The sequence below is a fragment of the Rutidosis leptorrhynchoides genome, chromosome 1 (assembly GCF_046630445.1).
Source record: "Rutidosis leptorrhynchoides isolate AG116_Rl617_1_P2 chromosome 1, CSIRO_AGI_Rlap_v1, whole genome shotgun sequence".
Lineage (NCBI taxonomy): Eukaryota > Viridiplantae > Streptophyta > Magnoliopsida > Asterales > Asteraceae > Rutidosis > Rutidosis leptorrhynchoides.
Window position 1 is genome coordinate 494,910,195 of NC_092333.1, and position 20,886 is coordinate 494,931,080.

Below are 20,886 nucleotides of genomic sequence, written 5' to 3' on the forward strand. Positions count from 1 at the left end.
AAAATTCATTTGATAAGTTGGAATCAAACCTTAGCTTCTATTGATCATGGCGGTTTGAATGTGAGTAGTGTGAGAGCGTTTAATTTTTCTCTTCTCTTTAAGTGGGTGTGGAGATTTGTCTCATCCGAAGACTCAAATTAGTGTAAGTTAATTCGTGCCATTTACGGTCCACAAGGTGGCCTTGATGGATGTTATTCGAATGGTTCCTCTACATGGTTATCCATTGTCAACCTTTTTTTTTGAAAGCTAAATCTAATGGTTTGATTCCTAGTAACACGCTTCGGGTGAAAATCGAAAATGGATCGTCCGTTAAATTATGGAAAGACAATTGGAGAGGTGATGGCTCCTTAAGTACTAAGTATCACAGGTTGTATCATCTCGAAAGTAACCCAAATTGTTGTTTGTCCGAGCGTCTTGTAAATGAAAACTGGATATGGGATTGGTGCAGGAACGATATTGGGTCTCGGAACGAAGCTTCTCTTCATCAAATGATTTCAGAAATAGGCAGTCCTACCATTATTAATTCAATCGATGATAGATGGGAATGGTGTATATCGGAAGATGGTATTTTTAACGTTAGCAGCACGCGAAAGAGTTTGGATACCATTTTACTTCCCTCTACGGATGTCAAAATTTCATGGTTTAATCAAGTGTCTCGGAAAGTGAACATTTTTTTATGGAGAGTAGCTTGGGATAGGCTTCCGACTCGTCTAAATATTTCATCTCGTGGAATGGATATAAATGACATCGGCTGTCTTGTTTACAACTGCCAAGTCGAATCGTTAAATCATGTGCTCTTTAATTGTTTTTTGGCTCGTGAATTGTGGAGCAAGATCAAGATATGGATTAATGAAAGCTATGTCACCGACTTCGACTCATGGGTTAATTGGTTTGATTGGTTTCAAGGTTGGCAAATTAATACGGATTCGAAAATCAAATTGTATGTGATAATGGCAGCATATCTTTGACATCTTTGGAGATATCGGAACAACGTTTATTTGGTTCGCGCTCGTTAAAGAAGAATTGTCTATTAGATTCGATTCGTAGTTTTTCTTTTAATTGGCTTTGTAATATAGGAAAACTCGTTATCCGTTGAGATAATTGGCTTATAAAGTCGTTGTAATCTTTTGTTATTTCTCTCTAGCGCCTTGTTAGGGAAGTTTTAATAATAAAATTCATTTTGCTGGTAAAAAAAAAAAAAAAAACACAATAGTCAATCGAATTAAATTACATGCTAGCGCGAATGATCCTAAGTGAATAATATCATCTCTACTTATCTTAATTACTTTATATTTTTGTGTTAGTTGTTAACTAGAAAAAAATTCGATAGCGCGTGCTGCGGTTGTATTCAACGCGCGGTCGAATTTGAATATACGTTGTTTGGTAACTAATATATCTAGTATGTTGGGTTGTTGGTTGGACGTGTATGTATATGTATGAAATATAGTCCGAAATATTTAGTGTTTTTTAAACGATGTCCGTTTCGCGTATAGTTAGTCGCGTTGTGTTCGTAAAATTATTTCGAGTTGAACGGTTGTCTCGGAAAAATTTAACTCGCACCGAGCAAGAATATAGGGCCCGTTATTTAGTGTTTTTTTAACGATGTCCGTTCCGCGTATAGTTAGTCGCGTTGTGCTCGTCAGATTTTTTCGAGTTGAACGGTGATCTCGGAAAAATTTAACTCGCACCGAGCGAGAAGATAGGGCCCGTTAAAAATTCGGGTAGAATTAGTTTCTTTTATTTTAATAAAACTATATATTTCCGCATTCTACCCTTGCAAAAGTGTAAACTTGAGGGGCTGTTGTGTAAATTAAGCAGAATTTGAAGGACCGTTTGTAATGTGAACGGAAACTCAAAACGACAATTCAGTTAATTGGAACTACAAGAATTTGGGGGGATTTTTAGTATATAGGGATAATAATAATAATAATAATAATAATAATAATAATAATAATAAAATAATAATAATTTAGTTTAAACTTTAAAGTTATTTTTTACTAAAACCCGCCTTTATTTAGTTTAATTAAGTTATAGTACAGAGTAATTGATTTGTTAAGTTTACTTCTGTTTGAATCAAACCAAATTTATTGTTAATTAGTACTACACGACGATTAGGACCAATTGCCTATTGTGTATGATAGTTTTATTATTATTATTTCTTGTTTTAAATTTTAAGTTTGATCTCGCACCTTAGGAGCCTAAAAGCAAGATCATTAATTCACGTACATAATACTGAGTCTAAACAAATCTATCACCAAAAGAACTATAGAAATGCACCCAAAATAAAGGCGAATGAAACCAAATATTAAGAGGAACTTTTCTGGTAACAAAATAACTTCAAATTATCTCTATTCTCAAACTTCAAATACGATGATAACCGATTGTCGTATCATAAGTGTGCAATCAACTTCTTACATCCAAGAACACCTGAAAATATTGATATAACAGCCACTATAGCACCCTGTCTAGAAAGCCAAAATTCGGTCCATGTCAAAGGCTTAGTAACCTGACTAAAAATCTTCTTAAAACTTTCATTTAAATCATCTAAAGAACCGTTGTTATCGATCATTATATTTGCTTTTGACCTTTTTAAATCTAGAGGCATTTGAGCGTTTATCCTATTTTGAGCGTCTTGTGCAGACGTCCTGTCTCTGGCCATTAGTCGTTGAAGTTGTGTTTCAGGATCAATCCACGCAACGATAATTGGGTTTGTCCATCGATCAATTTTGGCCTCAAACAATAAAGGGACATCAAGAATGATGATATTACAACCTTTTATCCAAAGCTTGAAAACTTCCCATAATATACCATATGAAATGTAGGAGGCAAGAAGCCTACAAAGAGATTTATAAAAACTTCAATTAAATTAACGACGATAATCAATCTCCAAACCCTGTTTTTCCCTAATACTACACACTAAAGTCACGGTTGACATGTAAGTCAAGTCAGGGACGAGTCGGGCGTTTTTAGTACTCAATAAATTAAACACATATATATTCCACATAAATATATCAAACATAAAACATAAAAATTTCAAGAACAACGTAAAATCTAATTTTAAAAGATTTGAATATTTTGACCTAATTTTGACTATGACCGACTTTGACCGGCTCATACCCGACTTTCGTTGACCGATTTCTAAGGCGTTTTGGACGAATCAATACGGGCTAGTCCCCAAACCAACGCGTTGGCCAACTTTTACAACAGTGACTATAGTTATAGAGAACTTTATTTAGCTTCACTAATAGTATGTGGACTTCAACATCTTTGTAAAACTTTCCTATAAGGCACATATAGTGTATTGGGATGGTAATTTATTCATAAAATGTGATGTATAGTTACTGTACCTATTAAGAAGTTGGCGTTTTGAAGGGTCAGTAAATACAATCTGGCCGAGTTTTGCGCGATCCACTTCCCCGTTATCTTGCAATATGTCATTTCCGAAAGCCACTACAACCTTTCTATAACCACCACTACCTCTCTTCAACACATCCTGCAATGTGAACCACCACCCAAATATCAACTTCCAATATTTTTTATATGATAAACTAAAAAATTAGTTACTGGAAGAACACACAAAGTAACATAGTTAGTGCATATAAAATAATATCCTGCAAACGAGGGCTTTATTGTTCGATCACATATTTAGATGATACAACCAAAAAATGAAAGCCAATTGCTAACACAGATCAGGTCCCACTGTCAAGTGCACTCGGTTTCGGGATACAGCAAGGTTTTTAATACAAATTCTGTCTCTTTTTGCCCAATGAAATTATAAATGAATTCTCGTGCTATTTCTAAAATTAATGACATGCTTGTTGGGTTAAGTATGCAGATCAGCAACTTAGTTAGTTCATTTAAGGGTGATAAGGATTAGTAGCCCCACTAACAATTATCAAAATGAATCTGCAAATACGTCTAAACTCATATTTTTAAAGATCAGCACTGAGAATTTTTCGGGGTTGAATACTTTTCTAATAAGGAGGGTGATGACTGGTAACAAGAAGAAGCTCATACAATTGTTATTAGACAGCACCCACAACTTTCTAGAGAAGAAATTTGCAAAAATATGAAATTTAAAGATTACAATGAGTCGAGTTTATGGTTGATGAGTACCTGGTTCCATTGGGAGGATGTGATATGGTTCTTGAAATATAATGGTTACATACATAGTTTAGGTCTAATAGTGTGGGATATGAAACAACTGGAAATGCAGTTTAGTCATCATGGAACAAAGATTTTTTTCGGGTTCCAAAAGTCCTAAACTATGCACTTATAAAATCTCGAAAATTTAACGTGTAAACGAATAACTATGTAGTTTGATCATGACACATTTGTGACATAATAAAAAAAAAGTTAATGCCTACTCCGTTAATCCCAAATCTGAGTTGTATATGACATACTCCTGATGTGCGGAGTTTTATGAATATTAGATATACTCAATAAATTGCAAATGAATACGGAGGTTTGAAGGCTATTTTGAATAATCTGGATCAGAACTCTACTGTAACTATTTAACGAAATGTAATAATGTGAATGCTAGTAACAATATAAAGGTTAGAGGCAGTGTAACTATTGATACTCATCATAAAGAAATTGATATTGAAGCTGGGAACAAAGATGTTGATTTGACCATAATGCACTTATGTACCACTGAAGTTCTTCAAACCTTTTATCAATAGGCATTACACCGTTCAACATCTGCTTTTGACTTTGATCACCAAAAACACTCAAAGATGGTACAAAACTATTTTTAATTGGCCCTTTAGGTATCAATTGATTCAAATGAATGCCATTAAACAACTAACATGGGAGCTGTTGAAGCGAAGGGAAGCATAGAGAGCAATGGAATGTTTATCTCCCTTGCAGTTTATGATGAAAAAAAAGAAGACATGGGGTATTGAATGCTTGATAAATTACATTGGATAAACTATTTTTTCAAAACCATCACAAGATTGCAGAGTGGTTGACGTCATGATATCTTTACAAAAGGTCTCAACTTTAAACCTCATTTTGGAAATCGTCGGAATTGGTGAAAGGAATCCCGTTAGGGACTTAGGGCGCGTACATCTGAGTAGAAATACTCGCGCTCCCAGGGTAACCTGAACAGGGAAAACCTCCACCAATAACCTATTTTTTCAATACTTTTCTTCAATCAAGAATTAAAAATTATGCCTTTTAAGGTTCCTCCTACAGTTGCTACTTGCTAGCATCCTGGTGAGAGTGCAAATAGAGAAACCAATCAAAATGGGTGGTAAGAATCTCACGTTTATTACCATATTAGATTAGAAGCTCAAATTCATAAGCATGTTTAACATTCAAAACTAGCGTTTTATCTGTGCACATAAATGAAACTCAAGTCTGAAAATTAAAATAACAGAATGCTAGGAGAAGCTTACACGAGCAACGACATCAGCATCGATGACCGGAAAGCCATTAGCTTTAAAGAGATTGGAAACAGTACTCTTCCCACTCGCAATTCCACCTGTCAATCCTATTACCCTCATTTTTCATCAACTCCAAATCTCGCGAAAGCAAAGTTTTTGCAACTGCGTATAATGTGATGAATCAACAACAAATTACCAAATACCACAAGAATAAACAATAAGGTCATGTTTATATCACTTTTTCACCAACCATTTTGCCCCCAATAACGATCCTAATTTATATACACTGTCATGATATATGAATGACACCACATGAAACGTATAATCGGAGACATTGAACTCAATCATATCAGTATTAATGCTAAGTATCAGTATTAAAGAACCAACTGCACACTAACACATTCAGGTCCTGAGTTTTTGTTGCCCCGGGTGAGGAAATCGAATAATGCTCATACTACAATATATAAACTTTGATCTCAATTTCGTTGCTATTGACAGAAATTAATTTCAATATTGAAACAATGGAATTGAAGTAGAAGGTGAAACAAACGAAGCAACCCCATAGTACAGGAAATAAACAAACCTGATAAAATGTTTTGGCGTCAATGAGCGGCAGTGTAATGACTTGTTGTGTACGATTGTAATCTGAAACTTGAGAAATGCATATAATTCAACCGGAGACCGGTAAATTATACTCCCGTACAAAATTCATTTTTCTTATACTTTTATACTTTTGTACGATTGTAATTTGTAAGCAGGTGGTCCGTACGGTTTAGAACAAATTACATAGTTACTCCCTGTACTTTACATACGGAGTACATATTTCTAATACTTTTGGCCCTCAAGAAAAATATTTTGAAGTCCGCCACTAATTTAGTTGATATATATGGAAGATGTGGCAGATCTATTTTATTTTTTATTTTTGAATAATGGAAGAATACTTGGTAAGTTGATGACGCTTTAGCTGTTTAAGTTGATTTTTGAAGAAAAAATGTTTAAACATGATTTTTTTTCATTAAGAGTTTAGTAACGACAATTAATGTTGACAATACAGTTGAAATGGTCTGCGAATAAAGATTGATATTTTGTCTTGGATTAGTGATTCCTTTTGAAATTTTGATTTCATTTTGGAATGTGATATGAGAATAGAGGATAGGCTCATTACATTAACAATAAAGATATCGGAACTGGGAATTTACATTGAGCGTGAGAGCAAAGTGAAGATTCATGTTTGGTTCGGGAAGGGATCTGTTAGGATATTAGGACCCAAACAACGCTAGTAATTCTACAAGACTACTAGCCGAGTAGTGATACTATCAAGATCACTCAACCCACTTAATGAACGAAAGATTAAAATGCAAGTAATGTAAGAACGACACAAGATATAACGTGGTTATATGCAATTGTTGTGATTGCTTTAGTCCACGGACCAACTAGAGATCATTTATTTACTGAATATTTGAGAGTGGTATGTTACAATTGCATACAATGAGTTCTATATATAGGAGAAAACAAGAACACCATGACAACTAGCTAGGAATCTTCATCATGTCAAGTAATCATCTTGTTTACCAACTAGCTATGCTTTCCACCTTGTAATGGCATGATCACATCCCTAATTTTAGGTGTAAAGTATCAAACTTTGCACCAAAAGTGAAAGGTAGGCTAAGCATGCTCGGATGTCAAGTGTGCAAGTTGACAACTTGCTGACAGGCAGGCGATGCGCCGCATCACCATGGAATGCGCCGCATCCCTTTGCTTTCCACGACTGCAGATTCAAGAACCAGCTCCAGATGCGCCGCATCTGAATGAGATGCGCCGCATCTCTGCCCTTTGATGCGCCATATCAGCTCAATGCTCCGCATCTAAAACCTTCGGACAATTTTTGCTCTATGAATGCGCCGCATCCACCCTTGAATGCGCCGCATCGATGCCCAGTTTCAGTTTTCTTGTTTGTTTAACGACTCCATACTCTAACAAATCTCCCACTTGGAGGCTTTGAACAAACTCCATTCATATCAATGATTTTAACCAAGAACATTAAACCACCTTCGATTACCGCCAAATACCATTTGGAACACGCACGCTCAACACATACTTCGGATGAGTAGACTTTCGATAAAAGGTCTTCAATACTACTTGTTAAACTTGTAACACCATTCAAATCTCTAGCTGGGGTCTTCTCTCATCAATTCGTGAGAAGACCAATTGAGGTAATGCAAAACCTCAATTTCTCCGTCGTAACCACCTTAGTAAACATATCGGCAGGATTCTTCGTACCAAGGATTTTCTCCAAGAATAAAGTGCCATCATTTATGTGTTGTCGAATAAAATGATACCTTATCTTGATGTGTTTCGTTCTAGTATGAAGCACCGGATTCTTCCCAAGATGAACCGCACTCTGATTATCACAATACAAAACGCAATAGTCTTGTCTTTTACCCAACTCGCCTAAGAAGTTCTTTAACCACACTAGCTCTTTAGAAGCTTCCGCAATAGCCATATATTCGGCTTCGGTGGTTGACAAAGCAACACTCTTTTGCAATCGACATAACCAACTAATCGCCGTCTTCCCCATTGTGAAAACATAACCCGTAGTGCTTTTCCCCGAATCATCACATCCACCCAAATTAGCATCCGCATAACCTCTAAGTATGTGATTGTTTTTGGAGAAACACAATCCCATATTAGAAGTACCTTTCAAATAACGAAGCAACCATTTGACTGCTTCCCAATGCTCTTTCCCCGGATTAGACATATAACAACTTACAACTCCCACTGCTTGAGCAATATCGGGTCTTGTACAAACCATGGCATACATAATACTACCCACGGCCGATGCATATGGAACCTTTTCCATATCCTTCTTGTCTCTTTCCGTCTTTGGTGATTGACTTTTTGATAGTTTTAAGGTGCTTCCCAAAGGCATAGAAAGAGCCTTTGAATCTTCCATGTTGAACCTCTCTACTACTTTCTCAATATATTTGGATTGAGATAAGTATAGAGTACCCTTCACACGATCGCGTACAATACTCATACCAAGTATTTGCCTAGCACCGCCAAGATCTTTCATCTCAAATTCTCGGGAAAGTAATCCCTTCAACTTGTTAATTTCGGACATGTTAGAACCTGCAAGCAACATGTCATCAACATACAATAATAAGATTATGTAAGAAGACTTGAATTTCTTCAAGTAGCAACAGTGATCCGCTTCACATCTTAAGAAACCAATCTTCTTCATAAACTCGTCAAACTTCAAGTACCATTGCCGAGGTGCTTGCTTTAATCCATACAAACTTTTCTTTAGCTTACAAACCCATTTCTCTTTACCCTTTACCTCAAAGCCCTCGGGTTACCTCATGTAGATCTCTTCAATAAGATCAGCATGTAAGAATGCAGTTTTTACATCTAGTTGCTCAAGATGTAAGTCTTCGGATGCAACCATAGAAAGTACCAAACGGATAGTAGTCATCTTAACTACCGGTGAAAATATCTCTTTGTAGTCAACCCCTTCCTTTTGTTGAAAGCCTTTGACTACCAAACGAGCCTTGTACCTTCTCTTGCCATCTAACTCATTCTTGATTCTATACACCCATTTGCTTTGCAATGCCCTTTTATCATGAGGTAACTTCACTAGTGACCAAGTCTTGTTCTTCTCAAGTGATCCCATCTCTTCTTTCATGGCAAGCTCCCATTGTATGAATTCTTTTGTCTTCCTTGCCTCAAAGTAACTTTCGGGTTTTTCCATTCTCGGTATAGAGCAAGTAGTTTGCTGATGGAGAATACCTAGGATTAGGTTTGGGCACTCTAGTCGAGCGTCTTGGTATAGGAGTAACCGAAATGGTTGGACCGGTTTCATTTGTGTCCTCCTCATCACTAGAACTCGCACTATGTTCGGAATCATCACCACTTTCCGAATCATTCCCATCATTAGCATTTTCCGATGCCTCACCGTCATTCGGCAATTCATTGTTTCCCAAACTCCCACTAGAACCTGTAAGATCATCATTAGAAACATCGTCAAAAGTAACTTGACTCGGTTTAGGACTCCCCGTTTTCGGTTTGTCATAGACCGAATCTTCATCAAAAGTAACATCTTGCGAACGAATTACTTTTCTAGCTTCGTTGTCCCAACCACGATAGCCCATTTCATCCGACCCGTAGCTTATGAAAATACACTTCTTTGACTTAGCTTCAAGCTTGTCTTTATCCGCATCTTTGGTCTTCACATATGCATTACACCCAAAGATCCTAAGGTGACCATAACTCACCTTCTTACCTTGCCATTCTTCCTCGGAAATTCGGAAACCCAACGGTGTTGAGGGTCCCCTATTTATCAAATAAGCCGCCGTATTAACTGCATCCGCCCAAAACATTTTAGGCAAACCGGCATGTAGTCTCATACTCTTAGCCCTTTCATTTAACGTACGATTCATACGTTCGGCGACCCCATTGTGTTGCGGTGTCTCCGATACCGTTTTCAACATTCGAATACCGAGCTTTTCATAATAGTCTTTAAACTCAAGACTACCATATTCTCCTCCATTATCCGACTTTAAGCACTTAACCTTCAAGTTAGTCTCATTTTCTACCATAGCTTTCCACTTCACAAAAGTATTAAATACATCGGATTTAGCTTTAAGAAAATAAGCCCATACCTTTCGAGTGGAGTCGTCAATGAAGGTGACATAATAGCGAGAACCTCCATGTGATTCTACATTAGTTGGACCAAACACATCCGTATGAACGAGCTCCAATTTCTCCAACTTGGGTGCATTTCCTGATTTCCCAAAAGTCACCTTTTTTTGCTTCCCATATACACATGGTTCGCAAAACTCAAGTTCTACCTTTTTCAAATATGGAATTCTCCCACTCGAAACAAGCATCTTCATAGCCTTCTCACTCATATGCCCGAGTCTTCGGTGCCATAAAGTTGATTCGAACTCAACATTAACCGTAGCAACCACCGTATCTTCATCTAACACTTCAACCATATAAAGAGTTCCCCTTTTATGTCCATGAGCCACTACACAACTACTCTTAACCACCTTCCATTGGCGGTTTTCAAAAGTAACCGCGTTACCTTCATCATCTAATTGACCAACCGAAATAAGTTTCCTTTTCAATTTAGGAATGTACCTTACGTTCTTCAAAGTCCAATTAGAACCAAGAGTAGTCTTCAAAACAACATCTCCAATGCCCTCTATGTTGAGTTGCTTGTTGTCCGCCAATCTCACCTTGCCTTGATATGAACGAAAATTCTTCATCATGCTTTTGACATGAGTAGCATGAAACGAAGCTCCCGAATCCAAAATCCAGGACTCCATAGAATTTTCAACACTACACAAAAGTGCATCATCACTTTCCCCTTCGGCCAAGTTTACACCTTTCGCGGAACCGTTTTTGCAATTCCTTTGAAAGTGCCCTTTTTGATTGCAACCCCAACAAGTAACTTCACTTCTATCTTTCGATAAATTCCTCTTCTTAGACTTCTTCCTACCATTCTTCTCACCGCGTTCAAATTTCCTACCCCGGTTGTCGGTACTTAACAAAGAACCAGACGTTGATTCTCCCGAGTTTATCCTACGAGTATCTTCACCAAGAATCAAATCCCTTATTGCTTCAAACGCTAGCTTAGTAGTTCCCGTAGAGCTACTAACTGCGGTAACCGTACCCGACCAACTTTCCGGTAATGATGAAAGCAATATAAGTGCTTTTAGTTCATCATCAAACTTAATCTCTACCGATTCATGCCTTGAAACGATATTATTAAATTCATTGATATGATCCGTTACACTCGTACCTTCCTTCATCTTAGTATTGAACAACTGACGCATGAGAAATACCTTATTTGCAGCTGTAGGTTTCTCATACATGTTAGAGAGTGCTTTCAAGCAAGCAAACGTCGTCTTCTCATTCACAACGTTGTATGCAACGTTCTTAGCAAGTGAAAGACGAATAGCACCCAAAGCTTGACGATCCAAAAGTGTCCAATCTGCATCGTCCATGCTTTCGGGCTTAGTCTCTAACAAGGGTTGGTGTAGATTCTTTTGATACAAGTAATCTTCAATTTGCATCTTCCAAAAGCTAAAGTCTCTCCCATCGAATCGGTCGATTCTAAACTTCCCAGCTTCCGCCATTGTTCCCTTAACGAAACCTTGTGCTCTAGATACCAGTTGTTAGGATATTAGGACCCAAACAACGCTAGTAATTCTACAAGACTACTAGCCGAGTAGTGATACTATCAAGATCACTCAACCCACTTAATGAACGAAAGATTAAAATGCAAGTAATGTAAGAACGACACAAGATATAACGTGGTTATATGCAATAGTTGTGATTGCTTTAGTCCACGGACCAACTAGAGATCATTTATTTACTGAATATTTGAGAGTGGTATGTTACAATTGCATACAATGAGTTCTATATATAGGAGAAAACAAGAACACCATGACAACTAGCTAGGAATCTTCATCATGTCAAGTAATCATCTTGTTTACCAACTAGCCATGCTTTCCACCTTGTAATGGCATGATCACATCCCTAATTTTAGGTGTAAAGTATCAAACTTTACACCAAAAGTGAAAGGTAGGCTAAGCATGCTCGGATGTCAAGTGTGCAAGTTGACAACTTGCTGACAGGCAGGCGATGCGCCGCATCACCATGGAATGCGCTGCATCCCTTTGCTTTCCACGACTGCAGATTCAAGAACCAGCTCCAGATGCGCCGCATCTGAATGAGATGCGCCGCATCTCTGCCCTTTGATGCGCCATATCAGCTCAATGCTCCGCATCTAAAACCTTCGGACAATTTTTGCTCTATGAATGCACCGCATCCACCCTTGGATGCGTCGCATCGATGCCCAGTTTCAGTTTTCTTATTTGTTTAACGACTCCATACTCTAACAGGATCATGGCATTTTTTAAACATACTTTTATCGTTACGGTAATGCAATGCAAGATGTTGGAAATCAGGTTGTTTTTGATGTCTTTACTTGGGGTGGTTGCTAATTTCCTTCCTGCAAACGGAGGTCGTCGTTTGCCTCACACTGAAGAAAAAGTACTACAAGAAGATGAATCCGGGTGATGACAAGTAACTCGTTAAGATCTATAGTCAACTACAGTTATCGAGCGTCAGAAGGATCACCATATATAATACAAAGTTGATACGTCGATTCCTTCAAATCTAGCCTCCCGGTCTGTCATTATACCTCGAGAAGTATAAATAATTACGATCCCTATCCCGCCTAAAATTTTTATTGGTCGGTGCTCCTTTCTCAAACCATAACAACTCTGAACGTTAGGGACTGCCGAGTCTAACGAGGCTCAGGTGCGGAGCCTTCCACTGTCAACCTAAGCCGACAAGTATGAGGATCGGGGTGTTAAGGCCCGTCGACTTTGGAAATCTGACGATTACCTAAACCTAAAGGATGCGAGTATGATGGTTGCTCTCTCCTTCTTCGGCACTTCGCAGTCCAAAAAAAGGGCAATCTTCACCTATGGCCTTCACCTCATGCCAAACTAGCTTATTGGTCCACTGCCTCCCCTTTAAAATAAGCTAAGCAAGAATGCAAGAAATCCATCTATCAGAATTACACATTGAACAATTGTATTGTATTATGCAAGCTTTTACGTAGTAAAACACAATTTTGGTGAATTTATCATAACGTTAACGTTAAGTAAATATATGATCACTCTTTAATTTGCAAATATGGAGCAAGAAAGGAATATTTAGCTTAATGAGTTTACTTTAGTTACCATGTAGGTAGACTAGGTACATTAACTAATGGGAAATATGGAATTTTACCAAATGCAGAACTATTAACCGATATATATTGTATCATATATTGTCCTAATTTAGTTACACACATGTATAGAAACTCTCTCAAGTCAAACGATTTATGTATAGCATAGATATAACGTATCCTTGATTTGCAGGGTTGTTAGTTACACATTGATAGGATCCTCATGTATTTATACGGCTTATTGATTGGAATGCAAATCATCGAATTCAATCACTTACATGGTATCAGGCCAAGTGATCCTCTTTTTCTGCTTTCTCTAAAGTTTTCCTGCAGATTTCTTCTTCCATCATCACCAATTTCCAATGGCCGAAAAATTATTCCACCCTGCTCTCTCAATCTCCAACATCAAAAATCTAATCCCTATAACTCTCGACATCAACAACGCACAATACAACTCTTGGGATCATCTCTTTAAGATCCACTGTAGAGCCAATGATGTGATTGATCACATCATCCCACCAACCCCTGCTGCTAATTTAGGATCCACTGTTACCACAGACACCACCAAAGATGCTCTCTGGTCTCTTTTGGATGCCATAGTCCTTCAATGGATTTATGGCACCATCTCTAATGATCTCTTAAGCAATATTATCGAGGATGAATCCACTACAGCCAATGCGTGGACTTGTTTGCATAACACTTTTCAAGACAACAAAAACTCATGAGCCCTTTATCTTCAGAGACAATTCAACACACTCCGTCTGGATGATTTTCCCAATTGTGCAGCGTACTGTCAAGAAATCAAAGTTATTGCCGATCAGCTACGTAATGTTGGTGATAAAGTCAGTGATGACCGTATGGTTCTGCAATTAATCGCTGGTTTGAACGAAAACTTTGATACTGTTGGTACCTATTTGACTCAATTAACTGATCTCCCTTCGTTTTATGAGGCCAGATCCAAATTACTGTTAGAAGAAACCCGTAAGAAGAAGCAAGCCATCAACAATTCGAACCTTACTAAAGCTGCACTCATCACCACCGCTACTCACAAACCCTCTGTCAACACCGATTCTGTGCAATTCTCACCACCGACTAACCGGAATCCACCACCGAACTCAAATCCAAACTACCGGTACAATTCAAGCTGAGGTCGAGGTCGTGAGAACAATTATAGAGGGAGAAACAATCGTGGTCGCGGTCGGAATTATTTCCCCAATTCATCTGCTCAGAACTGGTCATCATACCCACCTTGGGTCTATTCTCAACAACCTTAGGCCTCCTCATCACAATGGGCTGCCCCACCCTGCCCATATTCGACCAACAATTGGATCAGGCCCAATAATAGTAACAGCTTCAACCAGGCCGGCTTTCTTGGCCCAAGACCATCACAGGCCAATTACTCAAATGGTTCAGTATCTTCAGGTTACTGTCCAACAGACATCGATAGCGCCATGCATACTATGACTCTCAATCCTCCAGATGACACATGGTACATGGACACCGGCGCCACATCTCACATGACCGCGAACTCAGGTAATCTTTAGTCTTATTATCCTATAAGGCAACATAAAAATATAATTGTTGGTAATGGCCATGGTATTCCAATTAAAGGTTTCGGCAACTCTACAATATTTAATCCGTCCCGTCCTCTTTACTTACAAAATATTCTTCACTCACCTAATCTAATTAAAAACGTTAATTCTGTTCGTCGACTATCGAATGATAATAATATTTCTTTGGAATTTGATCCTTTTGGTTTTACTGTAAATTATTTTCCGCAGGGCACGCCGGTTCTGAGATGTAACAGTACGGGCGATCTCTATCCGATTACCAACTCATTGCTACGTCATCTATCCAAATCTTCCACATTTGCTGCTTTATCTCCGGATGTATCGCATCACCGTCTTGGACATTCAGGCGATGACATCATACGCTCCCTTAATAATAAAAAGTTTATTTCTTGTAATAAACAACCTTTACATTCTGTTTGTCAGTCTTGCGTATTTGGGAAAACAAATAAAATTACCTTTTGTTTCTTTTCTTTCTACTACGTTATGTCCCTTTGATATAATACATAGTGACTTATGGACATCTCCGTTTCCAAGTGCAACCGGCCATCGATATTACATACTTTTCTTAAACAATCACACTAATTTCTTGTGGACATATCCTCTTATTAACAAATCTGATGTCTTCTCTACTTTCCTCACATTCAGTAAATATATCCAAACACAATTTGATAAACGTATAAAAACCTTTCAATGTGACAATGGGACTGAATATAATAATCAAAAGTTCCACCAATTTTGTGAAAAGAATGGCATGCAATTTCGCTTCTCTTGTCCATACTCATCCCCGCAAAACAAAAAATTCGAAAGAAAAATACGAGCCATCAATAACATAATGCGCACTATTCTATCCCACGCCTTCGTTCCCTTAAACTTTTGGCCTCATGCCCTTCAAATGGCCACATACCTCTTAAACATCTTACCTACTAAAATACTAAATCTTCGCACACCTACCGAATGCCTCTACAAATGCACCCCATCTTACTCTCATTTACGCACATTTGGATGCTTATGTTACCCGTTACTACCATCACATACACTCAATAAACTACAACCACGTTCCATCCCATGCGTTTGTCTAGGATATCCGTCTACCCATCGAGGATATAAATGCTATGATTTATCTACTAAAAAATTCATTATATCTCGCCATGTCATATTTTATGAAACAAATATTTCTATTTTCTACACTCTCAAAGTCTAATGCACCTAACTATCAACTCCTAACTGACACTATACAACCATCATTCTACACCTATAAACATCTCTCCAACGCTTCTGTTGATTCAAATTCGAGCAGGCCACAAGCTAGTCCTACGGCCCATTCACCAAATAATACCATCCATGATCCCAACTCTATTTTTTCAACGCCAAGCCCATTACCACAATCTTCATCTTCAACTGGGCCATCTACCACTGGGCCCAATTTACCATTGCTCTCCTCTCCGGCCCAATTATCCACTCCTATCTTGACCCACTCTAATACCACAAACTCGATACAATCCAATTCTCCAGCATCGATCTCTTCTACTTCTATTTCACAACCTTCTTATCATTCCTCAACAACTACTCCACCTAGTCCTCAAGTTTTTATTAATATACAAAATACACCCACACCACCTCCCGCTCGTACTATCACTACTAGAAGCATGCAAGGTATATACAAACTTAAAGTCCCCTTCAATCTCTCCTCACTAACTACTCTCTCGCCTATTCCTCGCTCACCTAAAGAAGCTCTATTAGACCAGAATTGGAACATGGCCATGGCCGATGAATACAAAGCCTTAATAGATAATAATACTTGGGAACTTGTTCCGCGAATACCTAACATGCATGTTATTCGTAGTATGTGGATCTTCAGGCATAAAATGAAATCCGACGGTACACTCGAACGCTACAAAGCTCGCCTAGTTGGAGATGGGAGGTCACAAACAGTTGGAATTGACTGCAATGAAACCTTCATTCCGGTTGTAAAATCGGCTACGGTTTGACTTGTGTTATCTATTGCATTATCGAAATCCTGGAATATAAATCAACTAGATGTCAAAAATGCATTTTTACATGGTTCTCTTGACAAAACCGTATACATGTATCAACCCTATGGGTTTAGAGACACTACCAAATCGGAACATGTCTATTTATCAACCCTATGGGTTTAGAGACACTACCAAACCGGAACATGTCTATTTATTAAAGCAATCACTATATGGGTTAAAACAGGCGCCCCGTGCATGGTACCAACATTTTGCCACTTTTGCTTCAACTATTGGTTTCAAACACAACACCTCAGATCATTCTTTATTTGTCTATACTCATGGCAATGAGACAGCTTACCTATTATTATATGTTGATGACATTATACTCGTCACATCCTCAACCTCGTTATGTACAACACTCGTGTCCTTATTCGCTCACGAATTTGCCATGAAAGATTTAGGGTCACTCAATTACTTTCTCGGTATCTCCGTTACTAGAAATGAACATGGTCTGTTTTAAGTCAAGAGAAGTATGCCGACGACATAATTACCCATGCAGGTATGACTAATTGCAAACCGTTAAAACTCCAGTCGATACAAATGGTAAAATGAGTGCTACACGCGCGCCAGCATATTCAAATCCATCCGAATTCAGGAGTTTAGCTGGTGGTCTACAGTACTTAACTTTCGCTAGACCCGGCATCTCTTACGCGGTTCAGCAAATCTGTTTGCATATGCACGATCCTAAAGAATGTCACATGCAAGCATTACATCGTATCATCAGGTACATTCGTGGTACTATCTCACATGGGTTACAGTTGACTAAGAGTTCTATTTCCTCCTTAGTTTGTTACACAGATGCTGATTGGGGTGGGTGTCTGGATACACGACGATCAATGTCAGGTTACTGCGTTTTCTTGTGAGGTAATTTAGTATCGTGGACTGCTAAACGTCAACTTATTGTTTCCCGTTCGAGTGCCGAAGTCGAATATCGCGGTGTAGCTAATGTTGTATCCGAATCATGTTGGCTTCGAAATGTTCTACTCGAACTTCTCTGTCCCATTTCCAAGACTACTATAGTGTTCTGTGACAATGTTAGTGCAATTTTTCTTTCTGGTAACCCCGTGCAACATCAACGGACTAAACACATAGAAATGGACATACGTTTTGTACGTGAAAAAGTCGCACGTTGACAAGTACGTGTTCTTCATGTTCCAACACGGTTTCAGTTAGCCGATATCTTTACTAAGGGATTACCTCGTGTTCTATTTGAAGAATTCAGAAGCAGTTTAAACGTCCGCTCTATCTCCCGCTCAAACTGAGGGGCTGTATTAACCGATATAATATTGTATCATATATTGTCCTAATTTAGTTACACACATGTATAGAAACTCTCTCAAGTCAAACGAGTTATGTATAACATAGATATATTGTATCCCTGATTTGCAGGGTTGTTAGTTACACATTGATAGGATCCTAATGTATTTATACGACTTATTGATTGGAATGCAAATCATCGAATTCAATCATTTACAAGAACATTACACTTGTTTTGTTGACATTTTAGATGATTTTTTAGACATAAAGGGTTTATATAGTACACGGAGAAATAAATTGAAAGACAAATTGCAAGAAAATTTTACCAATCCTAAGATGAATAGGCAGTGATGACTGCCAAATACAACCTCCATTATTTATTAAGAACCAACAATAACATCAACCACAACCAAGTGATCCAAATTTCAATACACAGTCACACCAAATATCTTGATAGTAGCAGGCCTAAACAAAAGATCTGCAACCCATGCGCTCACATGAGGCCGCGATTCAAACACTTTTTTCATTTCCGTATCCATCAAGAACTTAATCACAGCAATGTGATATAAATCCGCCAACGAGAAATTATCTCCTCCAAGATACATGCTTTCAGTCAGCCGTGTTTCGTACACATCAAGCAAGCTCTCTAGTACCTTTTGCTCTTTATCCACAATCTCCTTATTACCTTCTATTTTAAATATAATCGGCTTAATACATAGCTCCCACGCTAAAGCCACTATTACAGGATCAAACTTCGTTACCTCTACATGCATCCATACTGATTCCACGGCCGCCTTCTTTGGATCCTTGTTTATTAATTCTTTCCCATTACCAACATATGTTTGTTCTATGTACTGTGAAATAGCCCTCGATTCTGTAACAAGTTGAAACGTGGGTTATGAATAAGTACCGAACAGATCATAATTATAAGTACTAATTATTAATTATTGATTCCTGTTTTTGTTTCATTGTATATTGACTTTTTAAAATTTTTCTTTATCAACTCTGAATGTAAACATTTGTGTCTATGTTATATAATATTTGATGAAAATTTTAATAATGAAGACTATTTATTATTCAGTTTATTCATATAACTTTAACCAAATATTATATAACACAAATATAAATATATACCGTCGATGTTGACAAAGGAAAACTTTAAGAAAGTCAATAGTGAATACTGGTGGCTGATGATTAAACGGAGGGAGCATTCATTATTAATTTTATTTAATTACTAATTATTACTAAATTATTTAAGGAAAACCGATACATACAATTTCTCACATTATAACCAGAAAATTTCTCCATAAAGCACACTACAATAACATTCTCTTATAACCTTTTCACAACCTTATCACTTCGCTTTCAAAACTTTTTGAAAACTGAAAGCTCCAAAAAACCCTCAACCATAACAACGAGTCTTATATTGCATACATACGATATATATAGTGTTTCAACTAATTTAAGTAATATTGAGACACTCAACTAGGACTACTAGCGAGCCAAACTGGAACAAAACTCGTACAACTAATCGAACTTTTGTTCGAACTCGACTCGAATTTGAAATTGTAAATGCTTGAATTTGAAATAAATAAGTTCGAAATCAAATAGCTCGTTTAATGTTTTGTCCTTTAGCTGCCCTACACTCAACCAATTTCAAATATTGAGTTCAACAATTTATATCTTATATATGAATAATTTTTTGTGATTTGTTACCGAAGAGTTTAACGTGATCATCCTCGAACGCAGGAACTTGACCAAATGGCTGCATACATATGTTTATACATCGATCAAACTAAAAGACATTAAAGTAAATGAATAGACATATATATATATATATATATATATATATATATATATATATATATATATATATATATATATATATATATATATATATATATATATATATATATATATATAGGTAGAAAAGTAATGATATAAGATACAGACAGATACTCACATTTCGTGCAAGTATATGAGGCTGTTTGTGTTCACCGACAGCTAGTTCAACATTTATAAGCTCAAAATCGATATCTTTCTCGGCGAGGCAAAGTAGAACTCGGATACTTTGATGGGATAGCATGGAACCGAACACTTTAATCGTCATATATACTAAAGTGATTTATACCGATTTCGATTTGAGAGTATTTGTAGGTAACAATGTGCAAGTTGAATGAGGATGTAGTATATATAAGGGGGCGAGAATGATGATAGTATTGCTCCATTTGTCTCACATATATTGTTCGATCTTAAATTAAAAATATTCATGTTAAGAAATTTTATTATTACATTTTATTTTTTTTGTTATAATTATAGTATTATTACTCTTCTCTTTTTACCCACATTTTATTTCATATATGTGCATACATTACTGATATAAAAAATACTTTATTCATTTTTTTTTAAAGTCGATAATTAATTTAGGACCTAAGAAAAAAAAATAGTGATTAATTAAATTGGAACAGAGACGTATTTATATATGTTAATCGCCAACTTGAAAAAGAAAAGGCTGGTGTATATATATACTGTATTAAGATTAATACAGTATTATTACGATTAATACCGGTTGATATATTATTAAGATCAATTAAGATTAATTAAGAATTAAGATGTTTTATATACCATGCTCTTTGAAGTGGTTGATTTTCGAATGTATTACAATTAAATTAATACAAGTATGGTGATTTTTTTTTCCTGCTTATTACCACCTAATTTATGATTGTTTCGACTTTTTATATTGTTTTTATTGAGTAGTCTCTAGGCACATTTAAAGTTATTTACTAAAAAGTGGCTAAAGTAGTTTTTAAAGTATATACTCAAATAATATATGTTGCCACATGGGTGTACATATTCAGTTATTACATAATAAAAAATGTAAATGTGTGCTGTAT

At 37.0% G+C, this 20,886-nt stretch overlaps 3 protein-coding genes across 3 annotated transcripts; 1 reads left to right on the forward strand and 2 right to left on the reverse strand.

The window, feature by feature from the left end:
* Positions 1–212: 212 nt before the first annotated feature.
* Positions 213–968, forward strand: LOC139840870 (uncharacterized). The gene has a single exon (XM_071831115.1). It carries the CDS (start codon positions 213–215, stop codon positions 966–968), a length of 756 nt encoding a protein of 251 aa, XP_071687216.1.
* A 1,421-nt stretch (positions 969–2,389) lies between these two features.
* Positions 2,390–5,507, reverse strand: LOC139875565 (dephospho-CoA kinase-like). The gene is made up of 3 exons (XM_071862900.1): positions 5,400–5,507; positions 3,348–3,493; positions 2,390–2,834 (listed from the first exon to the last, which is right to left on the reverse strand). Exons 1-3 carry the CDS (start codon positions 5,505–5,507, stop codon positions 2,390–2,392), a joined length of 699 nt encoding a protein of 232 aa, XP_071719001.1.
* A 12,910-nt stretch (positions 5,508–18,417) lies between these two features.
* On the reverse strand, positions 18,418–20,102 carry LOC139840876 (glutathione S-transferase APIC-like). Its single transcript, XM_071831119.1, has 3 exons — positions 19,956–20,102; positions 19,709–19,757; positions 18,418–18,866 (listed from the first exon to the last, which is right to left on the reverse strand). Exons 1-3 carry the CDS (start codon positions 20,100–20,102, stop codon positions 18,418–18,420), a joined length of 645 nt encoding a protein of 214 aa, XP_071687220.1.
* Between the last annotated feature and the right edge of the window lie 784 nt (positions 20,103–20,886).